This window comes from Pseudonaja textilis, chromosome 6 (assembly GCF_049901715.1).
Source record: "Pseudonaja textilis isolate UNSWEBS1 chromosome 6, rPseTex1.2, whole genome shotgun sequence".
In the NCBI taxonomy this organism is placed as follows: domain Eukaryota; kingdom Metazoa; phylum Chordata; class Lepidosauria; order Squamata; family Elapidae; genus Pseudonaja; species Pseudonaja textilis.
In genome coordinates, this window is record NC_141995.1 from 47,858,794 (window position 1) to 47,885,979 (window position 27,186).

General features: G+C 42.2%; 1 protein-coding gene across 3 annotated transcripts in view; it reads right to left on the reverse strand.

Annotated features, from left to right (window-relative positions):
* Positions 1–27,186, reverse strand: part of GUF1 (GTP binding elongation factor GUF1) — a 29,821-nt gene that overhangs the window by 2,455 nt on the left and 180 nt on the right. The window contains exons 1-16 of one of the 3 annotated variants that reach the window (XM_087936777.1): positions 26,757–27,176; positions 23,794–24,875; positions 22,958–23,069; positions 21,585–21,733; positions 20,284–20,364; positions 17,157–17,234; positions 16,125–16,208; positions 15,527–15,591; positions 13,322–13,525; positions 10,516–10,655; positions 9,298–9,421; positions 8,302–8,434; positions 5,396–5,539; positions 4,057–4,190; positions 2,379–2,480; positions 280–399 (exon numbers count right to left, since the gene is read on the reverse strand). In XM_087936777.1, the coding sequence (XP_087792903.1) occupies positions 280–399; positions 2,379–2,480; positions 4,057–4,190; positions 5,396–5,539; positions 8,302–8,434; positions 9,298–9,421; positions 10,516–10,655; positions 13,322–13,525; positions 15,527–15,591; positions 16,125–16,208; positions 17,157–17,234; positions 20,284–20,364; positions 21,585–21,733; positions 22,958–23,069; positions 23,794–23,946 (1,823 nt within the window). In that variant the 5' untranslated portion in view covers positions 23,947–24,875; positions 26,757–27,176. Of the gene's footprint in view, positions 1–279; positions 400–2,378; positions 2,481–4,056; positions 4,191–5,395; positions 5,540–8,301; positions 8,435–9,297; positions 9,422–10,515; positions 10,656–13,321; positions 13,526–15,526; positions 15,592–16,124; positions 16,209–17,156; positions 17,235–20,283; positions 20,365–21,584; positions 21,734–22,957; positions 23,070–23,793; positions 24,876–26,756; positions 27,177–27,186 lie in introns of those variants that run through there. The other 2 variants (XM_087936779.1, XM_087936778.1) reach the window with 2 other exon arrangements.

The window sequence follows — 27,186 nt, forward strand, 5'->3', positions numbered from 1 at the left end:
AACAAGGCTGTTACAGCTTATTGTCTTGTATAATTCACTGAAACGGAGGAGGAGAAGAAGAAGAAGAGAAGGAGGCAGCGGAGGAGGAGAAGGAAAGAAGGGGAGGAAGGAGGTGGAGGGGAGGAGGAAGAGATAGGAGGAGAAGAAGGAGGAGGAGGAGAAAAGAAGGGGAGGGGAGGAAGAGGAAGGAGGAGGAGGGGGGGAGGGGAGGAGGAAGAAGAGGAAGGAGAAGAAGGAGAAGGTTATCTTTTTAAAACCAAGTTAAACATAACGACTTACGTTTCTCTTGCAATGATTTTGTTGCCGAGACCTGCCTGGATAGCTATTTCAAACATCTGCCTCGGAATGAGGTCTCTTAATCGCTCGCACATAGATTTACCAACAGAGTAGGCTTTCTCTCTAGAAAAGAAGTAAGAATGGGTCAGTCCTGGGTCTTATTCCAAAGGACATCAACAGTGGACATCAGGATTGGGGTGTCCGGCTAAGCCCAAGAACGATGTTAAAAAAAAACTTCCCGCTGAGTCAGTTCTTTGATTTGCTTTTACGCACAATAGACAGAATCTTGCCAGACTTTACTACGCTCATCCCTACCCATAGACCCTGGAAGGTGGGAGGAAGCGATGGCAGGTAGTCCTCAACTTATGACCCCAATTGAGCCCCAAATGTGTGTCGTTAAGGGAGAAACCTGTTAGGCGAGTTTTGCCCCTTTTTTCATGACTTTTCTTGCCAGAGTTCTTAAGGGAAACAATGCATTTGTTCAGTTAATGAATCTGGATTCCCCATGGATTTTGCATGTCAGAAGGTTGCAAAAGGCAACTGTCATAAATATGAGTCTGTCGCCAAATATCTGAATTTTGATCATGTGAATTGGAGGGATGCTGCAATGATTGTAAGTGTGAAAAACGGTTGTAAGTCACATTTTCCAGTGCTGTCGTTAACTTCGGTCACTAAACGAAGTGTTGTAAGTTGAGGACTGCCTGTATTCAAATGGTAAGCTTCTCAATACGGATTTAAAAAAATATGATATTTTCCGTTTGAGCTTAAAGGTAAAGGTTCCACTCCTTGCACATACGTACTAGTCGTTTCTGGCTCTAGGGGGCGGTGTTCATCTCCATTACACAGCCGAAGAAGAGCCAGCGCTGTCCAAAGACATCTCCGTGGTCATGTGGCTGGCATGACTCAATGCCAAAGGCGCACAGAACGCTCTTACCTTCCCACCAAAGGTGGTGCCTATTTTTCTACTTGCATTTTTTACATGCTTTTAAACTGCTAGCTTGGCAGAAGCTGGGATGAGTAACGGGAGCTCACTCCGTTATGTGGTGCTAGGGATTCGAACCGCCGAACTGCCAACTTTTCTGATTGACAAGCTCAGCATCTTAGCCCCTGAGCCACGGCATCCCTATATTTGAGCTTGGAGAAGGCTAAATCAACACAATTGGACCCAGAGAAAGATTGAAATTGTGAGACAGACAATGTCTGTGTATCAAAAAACCGAGAATGTAAAGAAAGACAGTTGTAGGTTATAAACAAATCCAGCAAATCGCCCTTAAAATAATTAAAATTTCTCCAATCCAAATAAATTTCACAGCATTCTTGTTACGTTACTTATCATTCATGCTTCACAGGTTATGTGTGTAACAATTTAAATTTTCAATTGCAAGGATGTCGAGGTGTTTTCTTACCCCCAGGAATACCCTGTTTCCCTGAAAATACAACCTACCCCGAAAATAAGTCCTAGCTTGATTTTTACACGTGTGCCCAATATAAGCCCTTCCCCAAAATAAGCCCTAATTAAGATCCCGCCCACTCCAGAGTGGATGAGTAAAAATTAAGCTAGGGTGGGGATGGGGGGGTGGGGCTGCTCTACTACTTACCTTTGGATAGTTGTAGCCAGGCCTTGCACACCCCAACATCTGCCTCGCTGGCCCATTTCTTTGGCAAGGCTTTCCTGAAGGCCTCTGTGGCTAAAAACAAAGCTCAGGATCGATCCAGAGCTCAGTTATCGGCTGCAGAGGCCTTCAGGAAAGCCTTGCCAGCCGGAGAAGAAGTTCCTGAAGGCCTCTGACAGCAAAAAGGAGACTCGGGGCGATGTGCACAAGTGAGGTTAGTCAATGGATCGACATCCCCCGAAAATAAGACCTGCTGCCTTTTTTTGGTGGCAAATATATATATTTAAGGCAGGGTCTTATTTTGGGGGAAACACGGTAAAACGCATGGAAAATGAATAGGTGGTTTGGGTAGTTTATTCAAATGATCTTAGGATTTGAAATGGTTACAGGGTCTCCTGCTCGAGCAGGGGGTTGGACTAGATGATCTCCAAATTCTGATTCACGGATTGAATTGAATTTAAAAAATGAATGTACACACAATGGACTTACCGAGGTACAATAGTTATCAGCTCTTCCACAGATTTTCCATTTAAAAAAATATCCATTTTGACAAGATCTGCGGGCTGGTATCCTGCGTCTTCATAGTCAAAGCTGAAAACAGAAGAGAGTTCAACTAATGAGCGATGTGTGTGTGTGTGTGTGTTGGACTAGAAGACCTACAGGGTCCTTTCCGGCTCTATTCCGATTCAACGATGCATCATATGAATAGCGTTCTGAAAGGTACAATTTCTAATGTACACAAGTAGTCCTCTACTTACAATGGTTCACTTAGTGGCCATTCAGTTCACTTAGTGATGGGTTTCCCTGTGGATTTTGCGTGTCAGAAGGATGTAAAAGGGGATGGTGGGACACTCCCCACAGGTCATTACGCCCATCATAAATACGAGTCGTTTGCCAAGTATCTGAATTTTGATCAGGTGACCAGGGAGAAATTTCAACGGTCGTAAGTGTGAAAAACGGTCATTTTTTTTTTCAGTCATGTAACTTTGAACCATCACTAAGTCAACTGTTATAACTCGAGAACTACCTGTACATACATGTGTATGGACACGTATCAGAAGTCCTTGTGGCCTTCAATGGATTTGGATATCCTGTGTGTTTCGAGCCCCAGGTAAAAAAAAATCAAATTTTCAAAAAATTAATAGATAATAATAATTGGATCTCCCAACTTCAAAATTATACAAGTGTGGGAAGTCTTAAACTGTAGAGTTGTAATTGCTGGAATGTTCCAATCTCGGATGGCAAACCTCAGATAAAGAATGTTTCCAAGCAAATACAACTCAGGCAAACAAAGTCACCAATCTATGGATAAAGGAGGATTAGAGAGGGGAAGTAAACATATGTTAGACTTTAACTAGAGATAATTAATTGTATGGATTACTGTGCTGAACAGTAACGAAAGTGAAGCAGTAACCAATGTTTACCAATGATGGAGGATAACTAAAAATGTATATAAATGCAAGACTATACTCCAATAAAGACTTTCAGATCATCATCATAATTCAGTTGTTCATGATCAAACAACTCGACTATCTTGTCATTACAACATTAAACCTGTTCTGACCTTGGCTTCACCAAAACCACGAAGCCGACTCCTCGTCCCAACAAAACCCCTTTTATTTAGACTAATGTGAATTCTTCCCATTCACATCTAGCAAAGTGCTGGCCAACAGTCTTTCAGGAGTGATTTACAATCACAGACCTTTATCAGGCTTGGAAAGTCGCCAGGCCAATAGCGTCCAAACGCCACACTGTAGCAGAAAACAGTTGGCAAAGAGTCACAAACAAATCAATTAAACGAACTCCTGCAAACACCACTCCCCTTTCGCTCCTCTTTATTCCCTATGGGAGGGACCATTCACCGTCCACCTGTGGCTTTACTTCCAAGTTGACTGTTCCTTAACCGTTCCCTTCTCCTGGCAGCTCTACGCATGTGCACACTGGGAACAGGCTCCAGCTGTTCTTCTTCCCCACTGATCTCCAACTCTGAAGACAGCTGATAACTGTCAGACAGCCCTGGCCCCATCTCTGCCTCGGACGCAGAGCCCTCGTCAGACTCCAGGAATGGCCCATGTTCCTCTCCAACCTCCTCACTGTCTGAATCTGCCACCAGCTCCACTGGCCACTGACGGGCCACAACAAAACCATAAGAACTAAGTTAATTTACCTGGCATAACCAGACGACAAGGATTTTAACACATCAAAGAAATCCACCACGATTTCATTCAGCGGGAAGAGATAAATCATCATGACTCTGTGTTCATCCATGTACACCATGTCCTTCTGAACTGCTCTTCGAGTCTGAAAAAAACACATAACAGTCTGAGATGAACATCTGAGATAAAAAAACTTTTGGCTCAATGTTGGGGAGATGTAACAAATAAAAACCAACTGGCTTACATTGAAAACTGAACAGAAAGAAGATACAGAATATTATCAAACGTGGGACTTATTTTACCAGCGGTTGGGAAAAAGGGAGTGGAAATTAAAAACAGAATCTGTATCATTAAGCAAATTAAATATCCAGACACAATGATATTTATTAAGCACTAACGAATACAAACAGTAGAAAATTAATAAAATTAATGAAAAATAAAAACCAGCTGGGAAATTTAACATAGCAAATGATGCAGTCAGGTTGCTGGTCTACGGAGATTCTCAGTCAACCAGGTTGTCCCAAAGGTGTTTTTTTTCCCTTTCTTGACAATAAGTTTTAAAGGTTTAAATTTTTTACCAGCCTGCGTTGGGCTGGTGACAGCGTGCATTGCTGGTTGAGATACACTGATTTAGAATTCAGGGTTTACTACAGCAAAGCCAGACAAATGGCTGCGGATGTTTACAATTCCTCGTGCCCCTCAGCTCAATAAAGATTAATCAACCGCAGAACGCATCAGAAATTACACCCTCTACACCACCACCAGTGGTGGGGTTCCAAATTGTGCGCTACCGGTTCTGTGGGCTTCTCAGCACTCAAAAGATCGCCCTTGTGTAGTACTCAAAGATCCCTGAGTTTTTTTAGCTCAACTGAGGCATCAGTGATTCTCCGCTCTGCCGCGAGAATCAACTGAGGTAAAAATCAAGGGAATAAAAGATGCGTGCCGCACTCAGAGATCACCTTCACATAGCACTCAAAGACAGCTCTTGTGAGTTGAGCTGTTTTTTAGCTCAGCTGAGGTGCAGCAATCCGCTCTGCCACGCAAATCAACTGAGGTAAAAATCAATGGAATAAAGGATCCGTGCAGTACTCAAAGATCGCCCTCGTGCAGCACTCAAAGGTAGCTCTCGTGAGTTGAGCTATTTTTTTAGCTCAAGTTGAGGCGTGGCAATCTACTCTACCATGTGAATCAGCTGAGCTAAAAATCAATGGAATGAAAGATGGGAAAAAGCAGAGGTGGCGTTTGCTGGTTCTGTGGACTGGCCAAAATTTTGCTATCAGTACATCAGAACTGGTCCGAACCGGCTGAATACCATCTCAGGCCATAACCTTCTCCACCTTATGTACCAACCTGGCAAAGAGCTAATATTTCTCCAATATATTCTTTAGGGGTCACTATAGTGCCTAAAACTATCGGCTCCAAGTATTCTTTCACCATGGAATGATCAGGAAACTCTGCAGGATTCACGATCGTGATTTCCTCTTTCCGATATTCCTGAGAAATAGGAAAAAAGAAGGGGAAAAGAGGGTATTTTTAAAGCTTTTCTAATAAAAGAAAAAAAATAGTACTCTTTAAATGATTTTTTTTAAAAAAACATATACACGGGTTGTCCTCAGTTTACGCCCACAACGGGGCCCAAAATATTCTGTTTGCAAAGCAAGACAGCTGTTCTCACGGACAGAAGCGAATCCCTGCAGGTGATAAGTTACGAACCTGATTGTTCAGTGAATCCGGCTTCCCCATCATGGGACGCTGCAACCGTCATAAATACGAGTCAGTTGCCAAGCAGCCGAATTCTGATCATGTGACCCTGGGAGACTGCAACCTTGTAATCATTGCGAGCCCTAAATATGAACTGCTAAGGTCGTAACTCTGAAAAACTTTTTTGTAATTTTGGTCACTAAACAAACTGTTCTAAGTCGAGGTCTACCTGTCCGAATAATTGCAAGCCATCCATACAACCTGAAGTGGAAACGGAGGACGTATAATTTTTAAGCAAATAAACTAGGGAAACCCAGAGTGGCGTGGTGGCCTAGAGCTGTCGCCTCACAATCAGGAGGCTGTGAGTTCAATCCTAGGTAGAGGTGGATATTTCTCTCTCTGGGTACAATAAGAATATATCTGTTGAACAAAACTCCGCACTGGTGACAGGAAAGGCATCTGGCCAGGAAACACCCAGCTCCATTCATAGTTTGCTATCTGGAGTAAACATTTAGAGTTATGTCATAATTCTGTCTGCAACAGTGGTTCATCCTACATTTGTGTCATATTGCTTAATTGATTGATGGTTATTCTTCTTCTCACCCAATGCAGAGCAGGTATGACTTACTATCGTAATTAAATGTTACTTGAAGCCTCGGCTAAAGTCTAATTGGAAGGATCAAGGGCTCAGGAGGAATTCATGCAAGCATTGTCCAAAATCAATTTGTGCTTAAATTGGACTATTATTTAAAGCTCGTTCTCCGGATGAATTCTGCCCCAAGGGCCAATAGCAAAGGAAAACAAACCAGGATGCTAAAACTACCTGGATTTCCGGATATTTCCCAAACAATCCCAAATCATTTTCTAGAGAGCATTTTGAAACAACACCTGGATTTGACTAGTTGTCAGGACTCTTACAAATCTACCCCCGTTCAAATCATAAGTCTCTAGCCGCATCTCTCAGAGAAAATAAAATTGATTTATTAGAAGTGACCACGTTGGTGTTACCTGGGTGCAGCCGACACTAAAGTACATCATTCATTTTCCCCTTGATCCTGGTCTTCTATCCACCCCCTGGATGTATATTCTCCAATGGGACACATCCATAGCCAAGAATCATCAATCATGCTTTCCAGTAATATTTCTGAGCACTGACAACTTTGGGCTGCCAGGGTGATTATCTAAGGCAGGGATGTCCAACCTTGACAACTTTAAGACTTGTGGACTTCAACTCCCAGAATTCCTCAGCCAGCAAAGCTGGCTGAGGAATTCTGGGAGTTGAAGTCCACAAATCTTAAAGTTGCCAAGGTTGGACACCCCTGATCTAAGGCATTTGAAGAATGCACTGTTTTTTCCCACTCCCTTTCTGCTTGGCAGTTAAAAAGACCAAAGGAGTATTTTTTTGTTTGTTAACACTAGCTCTATGCAATATGGACACTAAACCAAATCCACTCTGGCCTTGGCAAAACTCCATTATACTGAATTGTGGCAGCAGGATCAAAAGACAAATGATTCAACATATAGATTGCCAAAATTAGAGCCTATAATGGAGACTTTGCTGATTTCCTGGCTGCGACAAATGAAGCAAAAAATCATAATAAACTATAACTAGCTCGATACTTCGTGCTTTGCTACGAAACTATGTGATCAAGGGCTTAGTTTTGGGGAAGAGAATAAGGGGGAGGAAATCTGCCTCTGCCTACCAGCATCCATCGGTATGCTAGCATCTTGTCAGCGTGTGAGAGAGTTGAGGGCTGTTTGGAAACAGAAACAGTATTTGCTGTGTGAGCAAGAAAGAGGCAGCAAGGAGCCGGGGCGTGGCTTAGCTCAACCGTTCTGTACTAAAGCTGCTTGGTGCTGTGATAACTAAAACTGAAACTCCTTTCCTCTGCTCGTGTTTTGCCTTTAGAAGAGTTTTTTTCAGGTGGGGAGCGGGAGTAGAACTCCTTAGCATCAGAGTGTGTTAATAATAATAATAATAATACTAATAATACTAATACTACTAATAATAATAATATAGGAAATACTCTAAATGCTCTGATGGTTTGGAAAAATCCTTTCTTAGTGAGACCCTAGAAGCCAAGAGGAACCTAAATGCCAAATTTCAAGTTTGTAGGATTTACAGTTCTGGTGATTTTGTGATGATGCCTGAGTGGTGTTTAGATCTAGACATTCCTTTATAATGTTTTACATTTTCTATTTCATATTTTAGATTTTGATCTCTTTTTTAAAATCAAAATGTGATGTCGATGTGCCATATGATAAATATATATATTCTAGAGCTTCAAATTTGACAGCTTTTAAGACTTGTGGACTTCAACTCCCAGAATTCCTCCTCCAGTCATGTTAGCTCAGGAATTCTGGGAGTTAAAGTCCACAAGTCTTAAATTTGCCAAGTTTGAAGACCCTTATTCTAGAGGAAAATGTCTTATTTGAGAGCTTCATCATCAAAGTCCTGGAGAATTCAACTAAATTATGGAAACTGTTCAGAATTACGCTCACTTTATCCTTACACACTGATGATGATTTGAGACTTTCTTTTTGAAAATCATCACCTTTATCAATTTGGGGGAAGAAAGGATCGCCTTGTACGGAACGGTGGGAGCTGTCAAAATGACCGAGGTGTTGTGTTCTTGCTCCAAGCGCTGATTAAAAACTTCCATATGTAAAAGGCCAAGGAATCCCAACCTGTAAATTAAACATTTCAATCGACATTTTTAAAGATACCAACCTGCAATTTGCCAAATTAAATACCTTCAATTTCCAAGCCAAAGGAAAGAAAACGTGTTCCAAATTTTGCATTTCACTGGTATGGTCGTCTACCAGTTATAAAATACAAACAAGGAAAATTACACTCCATTTCAGTAATTCCACCGAAAGCTATAAGCTACTAGATCAATACCTGTGCCTTTGCTGAACAGCTGACAGGGAGTGGGAGTGTGGCTCTAGTGGCTATGAAAGAAACGGGGGAAGGGCACAGTCCAGCTGGACATTCAGAGGAAGACCCAAGCCCATCCCCTCTTCATCCTAGGGCATGCAGGGAGGAATGGAGAAGGGAGCAACGTGGCTTACAGGAAAAGGAAAGGCCCTGATCCCCTTTCATTAATTGCAGCTGGGAGAACAGGATATAATAGGGGTGTTTGCACACAGCTCTTTGTTGGAAGCAAAGTGTGTATTATCTTGGTCGAGGCTAATCTGGGTTTTGACGTCCTCCCAACTGTGGTTGCTGCATTATCTGTTGGAAGTCTGCAATTTATCATCCTGGCCTGCCGTGTTAATTACTTCAGTGTGGTTTGTGTTGGTTTTTTAAAATTTCTAATTACCTTTACTTGGGTTCAGACTGCGTTTACTCCCTTCGCAGACTGGTTTTGGAAGAGTTTGATCTCCAGCCGAGGATAATTGGACTTTGGGGCCCAAGTTGGAGGCATTAAAGGGAATTTATTCTACTTTTGTGACTTTGTTATTTTTGTGTCACGCCCCAGGTCATCACATCAGAACAGAGCTGTTGTAAGTCGAGGACTACCTCTCTCAACGGATGCAGGGGTACTCACCTCCACCCGGCCCCCAAAGCCAGGCTGTTGTCACGCTGAACGGTGACACTGGAGTCATTGAGGGTCAGTTTCTCCAAGGCCCCCTTCAGGTTAGAATATTCGGACTGGTCCGTTGGAAAAACGCCTGTCCAGAGAGAAGGTGGTCTTTAGCCAGAAAAGCAACCATGGATGTCCTGTCGGTCTGGAGTCCCCAGCTGTGGCAACTTGAAGACCTCTGGACATCAAGCCACGGCTGGCTGGGGAATTCTGGGAGCTGAAGTCCACCGGTCGTCAAGCGACCAAGGTTGGACACCTCAGCTTTAGATGATCCTGCATTGTTGTTCGATCCATTTTAATACTGGTAGCCTTTTTGGAATGATGGACCCCAGTTGACTTCCTTCTCCTTCTCCTCCTCTAGTTTACTTGGAAATCTGTCTGTCTGTCTATTGGTCTGTCTATCACCTATATCTATCGATTCATCTATATCTCTATCCATCTCTCCATCCATTCATCCACCACTATCTATCCACCCACCCACCCATCCATATCTATTCATATCTATCTCTCTATATATCTATAAATCTCTATCACTCTATTCATCTATATCTCTATCCTTCTCAATCCATCTATATCTCCATCCATCCATCCATCATCAGAACTGCTCATGTCCTTGCAGAGAAGGGGACTCTGGGCAGTGCACAATAGCAACATTTTGAAATGTTAATTGAAATTTAAATGTTCCCTCTCTCTCCCTCTCTTTCTCCCCTCCCTCCCTATCTCCCTCTCCCACCATTTCTCTCCTCCTCCCTCTCTCCTTCCCCCCCTCCCTCCATATTTTTCTCCCTTCCTCTTTCTCCCTCCATTTGTCTCCCTCTCCTTCCTCTTCCCTCTCCCTCCCTATTTTTCTCCCTCCCTCTCTCCCTCCATTTCTCTCCCTCTCCTTCCCTTCCCTCTCTCCCTCCCTTTCTCTCCTTCCCTCCTTCCCCTCCATATTTTCTCCCTCCCTCTCCCTCCATTTCTCTCCCTCTCTCCCCCTCCATATCTCTACCTCCTTCCCTCCCTCCCTCCCTCCCTCCCTCCCTCCCTTTCTCTCTCTCCCTTTCTCCCTTTCTTTCCCCCTCTCGCCCTCCATCTCTCTCTCTCTCTCCCCTTCCCTCTCCCCTCCATATTTCTCTCTCCCTTCCCCTCTCTTAAACACTCCCCCAACCCCCCAAATCTTTCGACCGGTGCCCTCCTCACCTGCAAAGACCATGGGTTTCGCGGATTTAAACCCAGGGAACGGTTCCACCGGCTGGTTCTGCAAATAGACCGTATCTCCTATTTGGGCATCCATAATCTCTCTCATCCCAGCAATCATATAGCCAACCTGGCCGGCGTATCTAAATGAAAGTTTTTACGATATTGCATGAAGGCGGGCAGCAGAATCGGGTGGCATCCACTGCGTAGAATGCTACGAAAGATGGTTGTGCCAACTGGGACACGCAAAGTCTGTGGATGTTTTTAAGACGAGATTGGGCAACCATTTGTCTGAAATGGGAAAGGGAGTTCCTGAGCAGTGGGACGGCAGATTTCCCCCAGTAGGGAGTTGGACACAGTCCCTTCCAACTCTCGTTCATTCTTTTGTTCTTCCTATCATTAAGTGTCATACCTTATGATTCTCGGCTCTTGACAAATGTATCTTTTCTTTTATAGATAATGAAAGTATTTACACCAAGACAAATTCCTTGTGTGACCAATCACACTTGGCCAATCAAGAATTTGATTCTATTCTAATTTATGAAGGAGGTGAAGATGTTCTAGAGTCCCATGATCTGATTTTATCTACTAGACACAAGGACAGCAGTAAAGGTTCCCCTCGTACATGCGTGCTACTTGTTTCTGGCTCTAGGGGGCACCAGTGCTCATCTCCGTTGCAAAGCCAAAGAGCCAGCGCTGTCCAAAGACGTCTCCGTGGTCATGTGGCCGGCATGACTCAACGCCTTCGAAGGCTCACGGAACGCTGTTCCCTTCCCACCAAAGGGGTCCCTATTTTCCTACTTGCATTTTTTTTTACATGCTTTCAAACTTCTGGGTTGGCAGAAGCTGGGACATGGAATGGGAGCTCACTCCATGACCTGGCACTAGGGATTTGAACCACCAAACCGCCGACTTTTCCAATCGACAAGCTCAACGTCTTAGCCACTGAGCCACCGTGTCCCTCTGAGGCACAGCAGTACAGCAGGCCATGTATATGAAAGAAAAAGAAAAACATCGTTTTTCAAAGCAAATGAAAGGACATATTGACATGAATCAGTCTAACCTTTGCTCTTTGCTTCTGTTAAAGAAGTTGCTTGTCCTATTTTGCTAAGGATGAGGATCATTTGTTAGGAATTCATTCTGTAGGAGAATTGTATCCTTTTCTATCTGGTTTCTCGCCTCTGCAATTTGCTTCAGAGCTAGGCACACCCTTGGAGACAATTCCCAGGAACATCCTGCTCCATAGATAAGGGGGGAGGGGGGTGACTAGGAGCACGAACACACAAGGACTCTGTTGGAGACTGACTCCGAGGGAGAGAAGGAACAGCCGACAGGGAGTGCGAGTGTGGCTCTGGAGGCTGTGGAGGAAGTTAGGGAGACCCAGGCCCATCCCCTCTTCATCCTAGGGCACACAGGGAGGAGAGAATAAGGGAGAAATGTGTATGGAGCGGTCTGCGGGGAAGGAAAGGGCCCTGATCCCCTTCATGGGCTGCAGCTGTGAGGACCGTTTAAAAGGACAAATTGCGCATGGCCCAGTGCTGGAAGCAAAGCGTGATATAATTCTAGTCTTTCAGTTCTTATCTGAGTTCTGGCATCCTTCCCAGTGTGTGTATTTCGATATCTGTGAACGTCTTCAAGCCCTTATCCTGCCTTGTCTCATTCATTGCTTCAGTGTGGTTTGTGTTGTTTTTTTCTATTTATAATTCATATGTATTTTGAGTTTGAACAGAAGTTCTTTCTTTTTGCAACTGTTTGTGGGGGAGTTTTTTTCTCCAGTCAATGATAATTGGAGCTTTGAAGCCAAGTTGAAGGAATTAAAGGGACTTCACCTGTTTTTTGTGACCTTTGTTTCTGGTTGGATAAACCTTGTTTCTATCAACGTAAAAAGTATATAATACTCTGAGCCACTCTCGCAGGGTGTGGCTATTCCTTACGTGCATTTTGTCTGTATGTTTTGGACATAGTATTCACCCATTTTGTCTGTACGTTTTGGACATAGTATTCACCCAGTCTTTTTGCTTTTGCCAAACCATTAAAAAAAAAACGGTTATAATTTGCAAGCCTCGTCTTTGGCATCTCTTTGGCCTGGGGAAACTTCTGGGACCTTACACAAACAAACAAACAAATATCGCAGCCTTAAGAATAAGAAATCAATTGACATTTGCTATTGGGGAGCAAGAAGAAAAAGAGTATTATAAAATATGGGATTTATTTTATCAATGGCTAGATAAGAAAATAGAGAAATAAAATATATTATAATATAAATATAACATAACGATAATGAAATGTAATGATATGTTATAATTGATTACTATGGAAAGAATCATAATATGGTATCTTATATTTGATTATTGTGAAATGAATAATACGATGAGCTAGGTTTTATAACAGTTGAGTCTTGCTCGAAAAGGATGAGGTGAACTTGCAATTACAGTCTGATAACGATCTGATAATAATAATAATAATATGATATTATGCGGATAGTAGTCTTATATATTATGAACTGTAATATAAAATTAAGAGGGAATGACTGTTGATATTGTGCACAAGAGATATGTGTACACACACTGTATAAGGGAAAGAAGATTTTATTTAACGTTCTATGCTTTGTGTTTATGTTTGTGATTAAAAATAAAAAAAATTGCAAAAAAAGAATAAGAAATCAAGCTACTTCCAATGATAATATTGTCTCTGTCTCTCTGTCTCTCTGTCTCTCTCTCTCTCACACACACACACACACAGTGTCAACTGTGCTGACCTCTCAGTCATTCTCTCTCTCCCTCTCTCTCTTTTGCTTTCCAAAACTTACAGTTTACCAGTCGGCTGCTCATCGGGCGTCAGAATTCCTACTTCATTCACTTCGTAAACCTTCTTAGTGTGAGACGTTGTGATCTTGTGGCCCTTGTGGATTTCTCCACTAAACAGTGCAATGTTGGCGATCACTCCTCGGTAAGTGTCAAAGGTCGAATCGAAGACCAAGGCTTTCAAGGGCTCATGGATATCAATCACGGGCCTGTGACAGGTGTCACCAAAAAAAACCTGTAGAAAACTATCGCTCGGAATCGAGTGCTTTCTCCTCCCGCTCCCACCAAAAGAAAAGATCCGATTACAACAGCATTTAAAACAACAAGAACGTACACAGGTAGTCCTGACTTAAAACAATTTGTTTACAACCATTCAAAGTTAGAAGGGCACTGAAAAAATGTGACTTATCACCATTTACCCCAGTTATGACCTTTGTGGTATTCCCATGGTTCATGTGATCAAAATTCAGATCCTTGGCAACTGGCATGTACTTATGACAGTTGCAGTGTCCTGGGGTCACGTGATCCCCTTTAGAAGAGAATAATAGAGTTGGAAGGGACCTTGGAGGTCTTCTAGTCCAACCCCCTTCCTAGGCAGGAAACCCTATACCATTTCAGACAAACGGCTGTCCAATCTCTTCTTAAAAACTTCCAGTGTTGGAGTATTTACAACTTCTGAAGGCAAGTTATTCCACTAGTTAATTGTTTTAACTGTCAGGAAATTTCTCCTTAGTTCTAGGTTGCTTCTCTCCTTGATGAGTTTCCACCCATTGCTTCTTCTCCTGCCCTCAGGGGCTTTGGAGAATAGCTTGACTCCCTCTTCTTTGGGGCAGCCCCTCAGATAGTGGAAGACTGCTGTCATACCCCCGCCGGTCCTTCTCTTCGTTAAACTAGACCTACCCAGTTCCTGCAACTGTTCTTCATATGTTTTAGCCTCCAGTCCCCTAATCCTCTTGGTTGCTCTTCTCTGCATTCTTTCTAATCTCAACACCTTTTTTTACATCATGGCAACCAAAACTGGATCCATTATTCCAAGTGTGGCCTTATCAAGGCCTTATAAAGTGGCATTAACACGTCAGGTGATCTTGATTCTATCCCTCTGTTAATGCAGCCTACAACTATGTTGGCTTTTTTGGCCGCTGCAGCACACAGCTGGCTCATATTTAAATGATTCTCCACTAGGACTCCAAGATCCCTCTCACAGTTACTACTATTGAGCAAGTTATCCAGGGGTGGGATTCAACCGGTGCAACAACTGGTTCGGTGAGCTTGTGATTTGCGTGCGGGTGCAATGTTTGAAAACTCAGCGTTTCAGCTCTTAATACTTACCTTCCACTGCAGCCCGGTGAGTAAAACAGCTGAGGCACGACAACCGCGTGAATCAGCTGAGCTGTGAAACAGGGAAATAGGATAGACTAGGGCCACGATGGCAAACCTATGGCATGCGTACCGCAGGTGGCACGCAGAGCCATTTGTGCAGGCAAGCGAGCCCCAGGCAAACTTACCTATACTGTTCATGTGCGCTCCTCCCAGCTGATTTTTGGGCCGTTTGAGGCCTTTTTTGGCCTCCCAGAGGCTCAAGGGAAACCTCTGCAGCCTTTGGAGGCCGAAAAACAGACCCGTTTTGTCACTTCCGGTATTTCCGGAAAGTGACGAAATGGGTTCATTTTTCGGCCTCCAAAGACTGCAGAGGCTTCCCTCAAGCCTCTGGGAGGCTGAAAATCATCTGGGAGGTGCGCGCATACGCAGTGCAGGTAAGGGGGTAGTGTGTGTGGGATCATGCATACATATGCAGAGGGCATTGGGGGGGCAGCGCGCATTGCCTTCTGAGCGCACAAGCACAAGCGCACAAGCAATTTTCAGCATAGGAGCCCCAAAAGGTTAGCCACCACTGGACTAGGGCAGGGGTGGATGGGCGGGGCCAAATGATCACTGGAACAACCGGTTCGCTTGAACCTGTCCGAACCATTTGAACCCCACCCCTGAAGCTATCTTAAGAAGACAGGTTGTGAAGCAGGGCAAATCTCACTTAACCAATGTCTCACTTATCAAAAGAGGAATTTTCAGCTAAAGTGGGCTAAGTCACTTTTTCCAGTGCTGTTGTAAAGTTGGAACGGTCACTAAATGAACTGCTGTTAAGTTGGAGGACTACCTGTTTTTATTCAAAGGTCCAACGTGATGGAGAAAATGCGACAGAAAAGCCAACTTACGGGGGAATCCTTTCAATCACCGCCTGAAGGATTTTTTCAACGTTTGTTCCAAGTTTAGCTGAAATCTGAAATGAGATTTAATTTTTTTTTTTAAAAAAGAGGCAATTTGGCCTCATTTCAGGGATGGGTCTTTTTTTTGGGTGGGGGCAATATTTCTTTTAATTTTTTGTTTCAACAAAGATACCCTTGTGTAAACGGTGTGGTTCTGGAGTGTCTTACATTTTAAGACAAATATGACAATATTCTTCATATTTAATACAGTTGATAGTTAATATTAATACCCATATTTTGTTAAATTATCAATCTTAATTATTCAATATTACAATATGTTATTTTTATGTCAATCTCTTGATGTCACTCCTTTTACTTTAGAGAATATATTAACAATAAGATTTGCAGTGTTTAACAAATTATATAATTCTAATAGCAATTCACAAATTTATATTGAATTATAATTTCTCCATTATGTATCCCTGTCTAATTTTTAATTATGCCACTATTATATTTTTTTAAATTCCCCTTTCTGGTCATATTTTGGATGGCTCTAAGGCACCCAAACTAACCCACAGGTATTTGTAAACATAAGAAGGGCTCTTACTCTAATGCAATCTTCTTTGAGGATATCAAAGGTATTCTCAATCTGATTTTCAACCATCTCTGGATCTGCGTTCTTGAGGTCAATCTGCAAAATAATGATACTGTTATATTAATTCAAATCAGATCAGCCCCTACCATGAAGCAAAGCTGGAATTCCATTGCCAGAAAATGAGAAAAGATAACATATTCATTGGTATTAGAGGTGGGCTGTGCATGAGGTGATATTTGTGCATTTATTGTTGTTATAATTTTTTTACTAATAATCTGAATAAACATCTGGATCTTTTAAGGCAAAGAAGATTATTTAGAGCAAATATGTGAAACAGCTTGACAAATAAAAGTGTAGTCTTAGAAAGTGCCCAAAATAACTCCCATTTTAAAAAGAAAATCCAGTTTGGTTATAAGGCACCAGGCTAGAAATTAGGAGATGGGGAGTTCTAGTCCCACCTTAGGCACGAAAGCCGGTTAGGTGACTTTGGGCCAATCACTAGGAGACAGTGAGTTCTAGTCCCGCCTTAAGCATGAAAGCTGGTTGGGTAACTTTGAGCCAAGCACCAGGAGACGGTGAGTTCTAGTCCTGCCTTAAGCACGAAAGCCGGTTGGGTGACTATGGGCCAATCATTAGGAGACGGTGAGTTCTAGTCCTGCCTTAAGCATGAAAACTGGTTGGGTAACTTTGGGCCAATCACCAGGAGACGGTGAGTTCTAGTCCTGCCTTAAGCACGAAAGCCGGTTGGGTGACTATGGGCCAATCATTAGGAGACGGTGAGTTCTAGTCCTGCCTTAAGCATGAAAACTGGTTGGGTAACTTTGGGCCAAGCACCAGGAGACGGTGAGTTCCTTATCAACTGCAGTGATTCTCTTAACAACTGTGGCAAGGAAAGTCGTAAAATGGGGCCAAACTCACTTAACAACTATCTCACCTAACCACAGAAATCTTGAGCTCAGTTTGTTGTCGTAACGCAAGGACCGCCTGTGCAATTCGCAAAATATCTAAAATGAACTGAGGCTGTGGAGAATGCGGAAATCTTACCTTATTTATAACAGGAATGATTGAGAGCTGGGCTTCATATGCAAGGTAAAAGTTGGCTACAGTTTGAGCCTGTATACCCTAAAAAAACACACACACAAAAAAAACACACCAGAATTTCCAACAGATTGCAGTTAACATTTTATGCTGTTGCCAAAAATATAATAAAATAAAATAGCAGCTTACACAGAACAAAAAACCCCAAGAAACCTGTTGATGGAACAACAGAAGTCAACGTACATTTTTCTGCTTGTACTCATGAAACAAAGATTAGCTGTAAAGAAATGGCAGAAGCAGAGCAAGTAACATTTTATTGCTAGTTGATAAATCTTTACTACTCCAGCAACAAACACAACACTTGTATTGATTAAATTCCCAGCACTTCATCCCATTTTAAGAATACCTGTTTATGGTTAAATAACAGGTGCAGAGACTAGTAACTTAAAAACAAAAGAAGATTAACAAAATAAACAAAACAAAAAAAGATTAACAAAATAAATACAGGTATCTAGATATAAGTAAGAATATATACTGTAAGCAATTTCACTAACGGACTGTACGTGAGTATAGAGTAAACGTATCTATATATAGAAATGCCACTCACGTGTCATCACAAAATCTCCAGAACCGTAAAGCCTACAAACTTGAAATTTGGCATCTATGTTCCTCTTGGCTTCTAGGGGCTCACTAAGAAAGGATTTTTCGAAATGACCATCAGAGCATTAGTATTTCCTATATTATTATTATTATTATTATTATTATTATTATTATTATTACGCTCTGATGCTAAGGAATTCTACTCCCCCTCCCCATCTGCTTGTGTTTTTGCATTTGAAATCTCTTCAAATGCAAAAACACAAGCAGAAGAGAGGACTTTCAATTGCAGTTACAGTTTCACGGCACCAAGCAGCTTTAGTACAGAACAGTTGAGCTAAGCCACGCCCAGGCTCCTTGCTGTCTCCTTCTTGCTCACACAGCAAGTACTGTTTCAGTTTCCAAACAGCTCTCAACTCTCTCACACACTGGCAGGACGCTAGCCAGATGAATACCGATGGATGCTGGTAGAAGAGGCACAATTTTTTCCCCCTTATTTTCCTCCCCAAAAACTAAGTCCATTCACATAGTTTCATAGCAGAGCATGGGCATCCAGCTAGTAGAGTGATAAATGTAATAGAGTGTCATGGTACAAATATGAAAACCATAGTTTTAATTATGACGTACAATACTATGTATTTAAAAGAGACGATACTGTATGACTGTGAGAATAATGGTTATAACCACAGCGTATAATATGATGTATATTTTAAAATGGACTTGATATAGCCAGTACACTGCTGTTGTAAAACTGGAAATGTGATGTATAATAAAGAAAAATGTACAATACAAACATTAAAAAAAAAACCTGCTTAAAATTAAGTGGTCCATCTTTTAAGTGTCACAATGGAAACACAATTCTCTCCTCTCCTCTCTCCCACTGCACTAGTTTATATTTTTCATTTAGGTTCCACCTTTGCAATTCCAAGAAGATGAATGGGTTTTTTTTTTAAAAAAGCTTTGTTTACCCTTAAATTAAAAATCAATACTAAAGCCAATTGGCAATTAGAAAGCCAAAGGAGGAGAACAATCTCTACAGATTTTCTAAACCCCCAATACGACAGGAGCCTAAGACTCTGACTTACTTGGTTGTGTTTTAACCCAATTTTAAAAATCACGTTGCCAAAGGCCACATGAGTGATGATATCTCAAGAGGGACCCTTCTTTTATATATATATATATATATATACACACATACACACGTACGTATGTACGTACATACATATATACATATATATACCATATATACTCGAATATAAGTCGACCCGAATATAAGCCAAGGCACCTAATTTTGCCACAAAAAACTGGGAAAACTTATTGACTCGAGTATAAGCCGAGTTTTTCAGCACATTTTTTGTGCTGAAAACACCCCCCTTGGCTTATACTCAAGTGAGATTCCCCTCTGAAAGAAAAATGGTGTGGAGCTCCAGAGCTGGGCAGCCGCTTCCCTGCTTCCGTGTTTCCTTTGCAACTTGTAAGCATGGGGGTAATCGGAAGCAGAAAAGTTCTTGCATGAGGATATATTGTTTTTTCTTTATTTAACTGTTTTTAGGGGGAAAAAAGACCCACTGTCATGTGAGAATGTTCAGACATGAAATCTATCCGCCTGAAAATAAGTGTGTGTGTGTGGGGGATTTTAACAGAGGGAAGACACAGGGAGAAGGCAAAAGCGACGGAAGATCCTTCAGGGGAAACTGAGGGGGAGACTTGGTCCAGATGAGCCCCTTTCCCGCCCCTAAGGAAGCAGAGGCAGCCAGCAAGGGCAGGCAAGCCCTGCTTCGCGGACTCCGTCCGTCCTCGCTCCCACCCACCCACCCACCCACCCAAAGCCACGAAGTCCCCCAATCGCGCAGCCCAGAATCGCCCTCCCCTCAGGGGGCAGCAACGACGCCCGGTGTTTCCTGAAACAAGAAACTCCGCCGTGCAATGAAAGCGCACTGGCTCTAGATCTCAGAAAACAACGCGAGCCGAGGTGGCTTCGCTTCCTCAGCCCCAGCTGCTTTTAGTCCGCTCGGGAGGAGGGGGAGAAGGAGGTGGTGGCAGCGGCTTGCGTTGTTTTCTGAGCTCTAGGCTCGTGATCTCAGAAAACAATGCGAGCCGAGGTGGCTTCGTTTCCTCAGCCCCAGCTGCTTTCAGTCTGCTCGGGAGGAGGGGGAGGAGGTGGCGGCAGCGGCTCGCGTTGTTTTCTGAGCTCTACGGGCCATTTCTTGGGTGAGCCAAGAGTCATGTGATGGCCTAGAGATGGAGCTCTCACCTCAGAAGGCTGTGGGTTCAATCCTAGGAAGAGGCAGATATTTCTCTCTCTCGGCACGATGAGAATATATCTACCAAGCAAAACTCTGCACTGGCAACAGGAAGGGCATCCGGCCAATAAAACACTCTGCTAGCTTCATTCAGTTGCCCTGACTCTACCCAGCAAGGGATTAAAAGAAGATGATGATTTGTCTGGTGAGCCAGTTTTGCACTGCCTGTATTTGGAACTGGAAATCTTTTCGTCCCTTCGGAAACAAAACCCGGCTTAATTTTGAAAGCCTACCTGGTTTGCATCTACAACCAACAGGACTCCTTGGCAAGCCGACAGTGACCGTGACACTTCATAGTTAAAATCCACATGACCCTGAGCAGAAGAGAAGAAACGTCTGATGAAGAGCATCAATAGATTGCCGTCAAGTTCTCAAATGGCGCACTGCTTATTTATCAGAAGAATTTCAAACCTCTGATGACCCAGGGCAAGGCACGGAAGCAACACAGCCAGAGAATAGGTCTAACTCCCCATTTATTGCTCCAACTTTGCCCCCCAAGTCCCCATGTTTACTGCAAGACCTGGAGCAAAGCAGAGGTGGTATTCAACCGATTCAGACCAGTTCTGGAGAACCGGTATCGGAAATCTTGAGTAGTTCGGAGAACCGGCCAATACCGCCTCTGACTGGCCCCGCCCCATCTATTCTCCGCCTCCCAAGTCCCAGCTGATCGGCTGGGTTTTCTTTGGTTGCCCTGCACAGCAGAACGGAGCGGGAAAGTAGGTCAGTGGGTTGGGGAGGGAATGGGGATTTTGCAGTATATCCTTTCCCTGCCATGCCTACCAAGCCATGCCCACCATGTCCACCAAGCCACTCCCACAGAACCGGTAATAATTTTTTTAATAAAAAGTTTTTCTTTATTAAACAAAACACAAAAATAAACAAAAAATACATTAAAAATGTTGAACATGGCACAGTCTTCCTAACATCGATCTTTGTCATTACTTTGCTATCCAATAATAATAATACACAATTTCATACAAATATACATTAAATATTATCATTCCTTATTCTCTTGAATCTTCCTCTTCTCTAGCCAACCATAAAATTTGTCCCATATTTTATTAAAAGTCAAATCCTCCTTTATTTTTTAATTCCTTTGTTAGTTGATCCATTTCTACGCACATCATAATTTTCCTAAGTATTTCAAATTCATTTGGAGTATCTTTATTTTTCCATTTCTGTGCGTACGCCAATCTTGCTGCAGTAATTATATGGATTATTAAGTAAGTTTTCCTTGTGATATTTCCTCATATTAATCCCTAACCGAAAAAACCTCCGGTCTATGTTCTATTTTCATCCCACATATTTCTTCCAGCCACTTATGTAATTTTTGCCAATATTTTGGGGCCTCTTTGGAACTCCACCACAAATGATAATAAAGAAAAAGGAATTTATAAAAAAAATTTTAATCACACCTCAGCAAAGCTCTCACACACACCTCCAACAGCCTCTGGCTGTGAGCAGCCCAGGAAGCGAAGTTAGCAAGGCGGCAAGTAAGGCAAGAAGCCCGAGTCATAACCAGCAAGGCACCTACCGGTGTATCGATGAGATTTAAGAGATAATTTGTTCCTTGGTGGTTATAAATGAGGGAAGCCGTCTGGGCTTTCACCGTAATGCCTCTTTCGCGTTCCACTTGCAATTTATCCAGCACCTGCTTATTATGGTCAGCTTTGGCAATTGCTCCTAGAGGATGATGAAGAAAGAAAGAAAGAAAGAGAGAGAGAGAGAGAGAGAGAGAGAGAGAGAGAGAGAGAGAGCGCTCATGATCATTATTGTTGTGGTTTGCCAGCAGCAGGTGAGGATGGCTGAGGTCCCGGAAAGCGAGGACTCGGATGAGGGGCCTGTGTGTGATGCAGGGATGGGGCCAGGACCATCAGGGAGTGGAGTGCTACCTTTGGAGATGGTAGAGGCTGACAGCAGTGATGAAGAGGTCCCCGAGGAGCCTGTGCCCAGTGCGCATCCGCGCAGGGCTGCTTGAAGGAAAGAGCAGCTGCAGCAGCACAGGCGACTCAGGAGTAAGGCTGCAAGGTAATGGTCCCTCCTTCAAGCAGATAAAAGCCAGCTGAGAAACCAGAGTTCTTTGCAGGAAGCATTCTTGGTTGGTGTTTGGAGACTCTTTGTGTTTGAAATATTCCTTGGCTACTTTATCTAGTGTTCTTGGCAGCCTTGCACAACCTTGGCAAGGCGCGTTCTTATCAGAGACAATTAGCTTGAAACAGCCTTTTAACTGGGAAGGAACGGAATTCGTAAAGAATCATTAAAAGGTTCTGCTGTTACCTCCTAAGGTCGTTAAGTGAATAACTGCGGTTGTTAACCAAGATGTCTTGTGACAAGATTTACAATTCTACTTCCCCTGCCATTATTAAGGAAACCACCTGCGGTCATTAAGGTCTACCACTTGCATAAAAGCCAATCTTTTGGGGTGTATTTTACAAACTATTTGGCTTAGCTGTGAGTATATATGGTAAACATTTTTTTCCTACAATGCCAGTCTGCCAATGTTTTTTTCCTACAATGCCATTTCAGTAAATGAAACAATCCTAATTTTATCATGTCTAAATAGAACAGAAATCTCAACACTTCCTTGTTTCTTGACTCCAAATGAATATGTCAGCCACCTCCAAACTTAGCAATTTTAAGATTTGTGGACTTCAACTCCTAGAATTCCCCAGCCAACCATGCAAGGCTGTCATGCTGGATGGAGAATTCTGGGAAATGAAGTCCACAAGTCTTAAAAGTTGTCAATAAACTAAATTTTAAGAGTCACTTCCATGGAGAAACACAACATTTTAAACATGGAGGTCTCGGATATTTGAAATATTTTCAGAAAATACAAGAAACTTGGCATTACAACACATAACCAAATAGGCAAATAGAGAGGCACACATTTTATTAAAATTACTGCACCTGTTATTTCCAGCAGCCGATCAGCTAATGTACTCTTTCCATGATCCACATGGGCTACTATGCTAAAATTTCGAATATTTTCTGCAGGGAACAAGGACATATCCACTGTATCCTAAAAAAAAATCAAAGAAGAAAAACACCGATTAGTTAAAAGCTGTTTAAAAACTGTTTCATGAAAAGAGTACTTTCATAAAAACCTTTATCTTCTGATTGGATCATAATAATGTATATTTCCCGATGAACATACAAACATGGTTAGAAAAAATGACAAAGCAACATAAAGCCAGAAATGTTCTTGTTAGGTATTTTGCCAGAAAAATATAATAGAGGGAATGCATATTGAATATTACATGTTTTGACGGCAGCAAGGATGTTATTTGCGCAAAACTAGAAAAATGAGGAATCCTTCAGATGAAAATATAATCAAAAAAATATTAGCATGCGCAGAAATGGGTAGGTTAGCGTTAAAAATAAGGAATAAAGAAAACACGGAATAGTTTTTAATTTGAGATTCTTTTTACCAATGGTTAGAAAAAAAAAGTAGAAATTAAGTGTTGGAAGATTATTATTATATACGAGTAAATAATATTATTACTATTATTATGTATACCGGTATGTAAAATGACCCAGACGATACACTGTTCACCAAACGCTTATATATGTTAAAGAAAAATGTATTAATAAAAATATATAAAAAAATAATTTGTATTTCCTGTTCTTTGGAATCAAACTTTTTAACATGGCCCCTGACTTAAAGGTAATAACTGTATGCATTTATGCAACAGATGCACCTGCTCTCTCTCCAACCGTACAAGCAAGTAACAAATTACAATCACCTTGTTTGTCCTGGAGCAATATTTCCTTGAGGGAGCAGCATGGTTTAGAGATGGTTTTAATGTCAGAAGAGAAAGATACGAAAGAAAAGAAGTATTGTGGGGCATCGGATGCCTGATGGAGATATATAATGCCCTTTTCAGGAATGAAGGCATCCTTCCAGATTAATCCCAAGATCAATGTCCGGGCTGAACAAAAGAAATGTTTACAGAACCCTATTATTTAAAATAATGTTTCTACAGCGATCAATTTCTATAATGACCAGAAGCAACTTTAGTCCAATTTCCCCCCAAAAGACAGAAGTAGGTATTCTTATAAAGAACACTAAAAAAGTAGGGATGGGGGGGGGGGGGCTTTTAAAAAGAGACTGCACAACCACTTGTCAGAAATGGTATAGGGTCTCCTGTGTAAGCAGGGGGCTGGACTAGATGACCTCCAAGGTCCCTTCCAACGCAGTTAGTCTGTCTGTTAAAAAAAACCCAGCATCTATTACTGTGTCCATTTCTTCTTCATAAAACGGATAGGCTGGATAAATCGTGCAAAAAAGCCAGCTTTATTTTTCTTATTTACAAATACACATCCGTTGCTGCCATTTTCCTTTCCCTAAATTTGCAGTATGTATATTTATATCTATATATCTCTATCTCTCTTTCTTTAGAATAGAAGAATAGAATAGAATTCTTAATTGGCCCAGTGGTGATGGGACACACAAGGAATCTGTTTTGGTGCAAATTCTTTCTCTTTCTTTCTTTCTTTCTTTCTTTCTTTCTTTCTTTCTTTCTTTCTTTCTTTCTTTCTTTCTTTTTCTTTCTTTCTTTCTCTCTCTTTCTTCCTTTTCCTTTCTTCTTTCCTTCCTTCCTTCCTGGGAGATAGGTCACTTCCCAGAGAGCGAGTCGTAAGGCATGGCACGAGAGATGCAAAGAGTGACTTGGCAGCGACGAAAAATATGGAGGCGTATCGTGAATGAAGTCGCCGTAAATTAAATTTAGCTGAAATTTTAAACTTCCTCTTCTTTTTCTCTTCTCTGGTTTTCCGTTGTGCTTCTGGTTTTCACTCCTTTGTCTTCTCTTGATAGGAGGTTGCCCTAAAAAGAATAAGGGATAACAGTTTCAATGGCAGCAAGCTTGACAGACCATTACAGAGAGAAAGGTTGAGCTTCATGCTAAGCAAGACATTTGTTAAGTGTGTTTTTGCCCCATTTTACAACATTTCTAACCAACAGTTGCTAAGCAAAGCACCGCAGTTTTGATAAGTTACTGACCCGGTCGTATGTTCCTCTTGGCTTTTAGGGGCTCACTAAGAAAGGATTTTTCGAAATGACCATCAGGGCATTAGTATTTCCTATATGATTATTATTAACATGCTCTGATGCTAAGGAGTTCGACTCCCCCTTGCCATCTGGAAAGAAATCTGGTCCAAATGCAAAACACAAGCAGAGGAGTTTCAGTTTCAGAGCACCAAGCAGCTTTAGTACAGAACAGTTGAGCTAAGCCACACCCAGGCTCCTTGCTGTCTCCTTGCTCACACAGCAAATACTGTTTCAGTTTCCAGCCTTCAACTGACAGGATGCTAGCCAGATGAATACTGATGGGTGCTGGTCGGCAGAGGCAGAATTATTTTCCCCTTTATTTTCCTCCCCCAAAATTAAGTCTGACTGCATAGTTTCCTAGTGAAGCATGGGTATCCAGCTAGTAGAGTGATAAATGTAATAGTGTTATGGTACAAAACCCGGGTATCAAGCTAGTATACTAGTATACATGATGCAACATAAATTTTGGGCTCAATTGTGGTGGTAATTCGAGGAAAATATTTGATTTGGGAAATCTATAAATAAAGAGCAATCTGTAGCATTCAGCTTCTCCAGGTTTGGCAATGCTTATAGCTGGTTGCTCCTGTCTCTAGCTGGATAAATAACATGAGTTTATATGGTTTAATTCCCTATTTAAACATGCAACAGTTCCAGGATGTATTAAATATAAAATTAGGCAAGTGGATTATCATAAAAGCAGCTAAACTTTAAAACTTGAGTTGTGTTGGTGTTTTGTTGAGGATGACTTTCCTTTTTTTCCCTTTTGGTTTCCCATTCCTTTCTGTCCTGTGTTTCTTTTTAATTCTCTTTCTTTCCTAATAGTATTTTTGTCCTTTCCAGACATCATGTTTCTTAAAAAGGAAGTTTTACTCTTTCTCTAATGCTGCCTTTCCAAAGTCTTTGCTCTCGCAACAGAGTTGCATATATAAGGCAAACAAATGTATTTTATATACATTATATATTAAGAATTGTGTTTTTTTTAAAAAAAAACACTCAACAATTCCACACTAAATAATACTAATAATAAAATCACAAAGTCCTAAACACCTGGGAAGTGTTAGATTAGTGATTTGTGAAACGAAACTCAGCATAGTTATCTTGCTTGCTGTGTACACAGTCATTTTTGTGTATAATAATAACAATAATAATAATGATGATGATGATGATGATGATGAGACTGAGGCACATTCCTATAATGTAGCAGTACAGGACGTTCTCAACCTACGACCACAATGCAGCCCCAAATTTTTGTCGCTAAGTGAGACTTTGGTTATGTGAGTTTGGGCCTCATTTTACGGCCTTTCTTGCCACCGTTGTTAAGTAAATCACTGCCGTTATTAAGTCAGTAAACTAGTTGTGAAGTGTAAACGAGGCTTTCCCATGGCCTCGGCTGGTCCGAAGGTCACAACAGCGGATCCCGCGACCTCCCGGGGACACAACCATCCTAAGTGCGAGTCAGTGGCCAAATGCCACTTGGACCAGATGACCCGGGGATGCTTGCAAAGGGTCCTAAGTACCTTTTTATGGACTTATGACTGGGAAAAAACGGGTTAGGGTTCAGGGTTAAGGTCCTAACTATGTCCCCTTTTTTTCCACCGCCGCTGTGAATGTCGGACGGTCACTAAACGAAGCACAGCGTCGCAAGTCGAGGGATACCTGCACAGAGCGGCGTTGGCGCTTCTCAGGATCCGGATTCATGCAAGAGGAGAGGCCCTCCTACCACCCCAGCCTAGAGACCCCACCTCCCCGCAGCTAAAAGCTTGGGGCGCCCTCCTCCTCCACCGGTCCGGTCCGGTCCGGACGGAGCACGTGCAAACCAACGCGTACCAGCCAAGAAACAACGTCGGTTTTCTCCACCTGGGAGGAAATAGAAAGGTGCAGAGGGGGATGTCCCTGGCTTTGCACAAACGGGTGCAATTATTGCAATGCACCGTTAATGCGCCATTGCAACGACAATGGTGCAATTGCAACGGCACGCGCGGGAGAAAAGTGGTGTCTGTGTGTTTACCTTTGCAGGAAGTTTCCCTCCCTCCCCCCAATTGCTTGCTCTCTTTCTCTCTGCTCCTTGCTTCCCTCCTCAATTGCA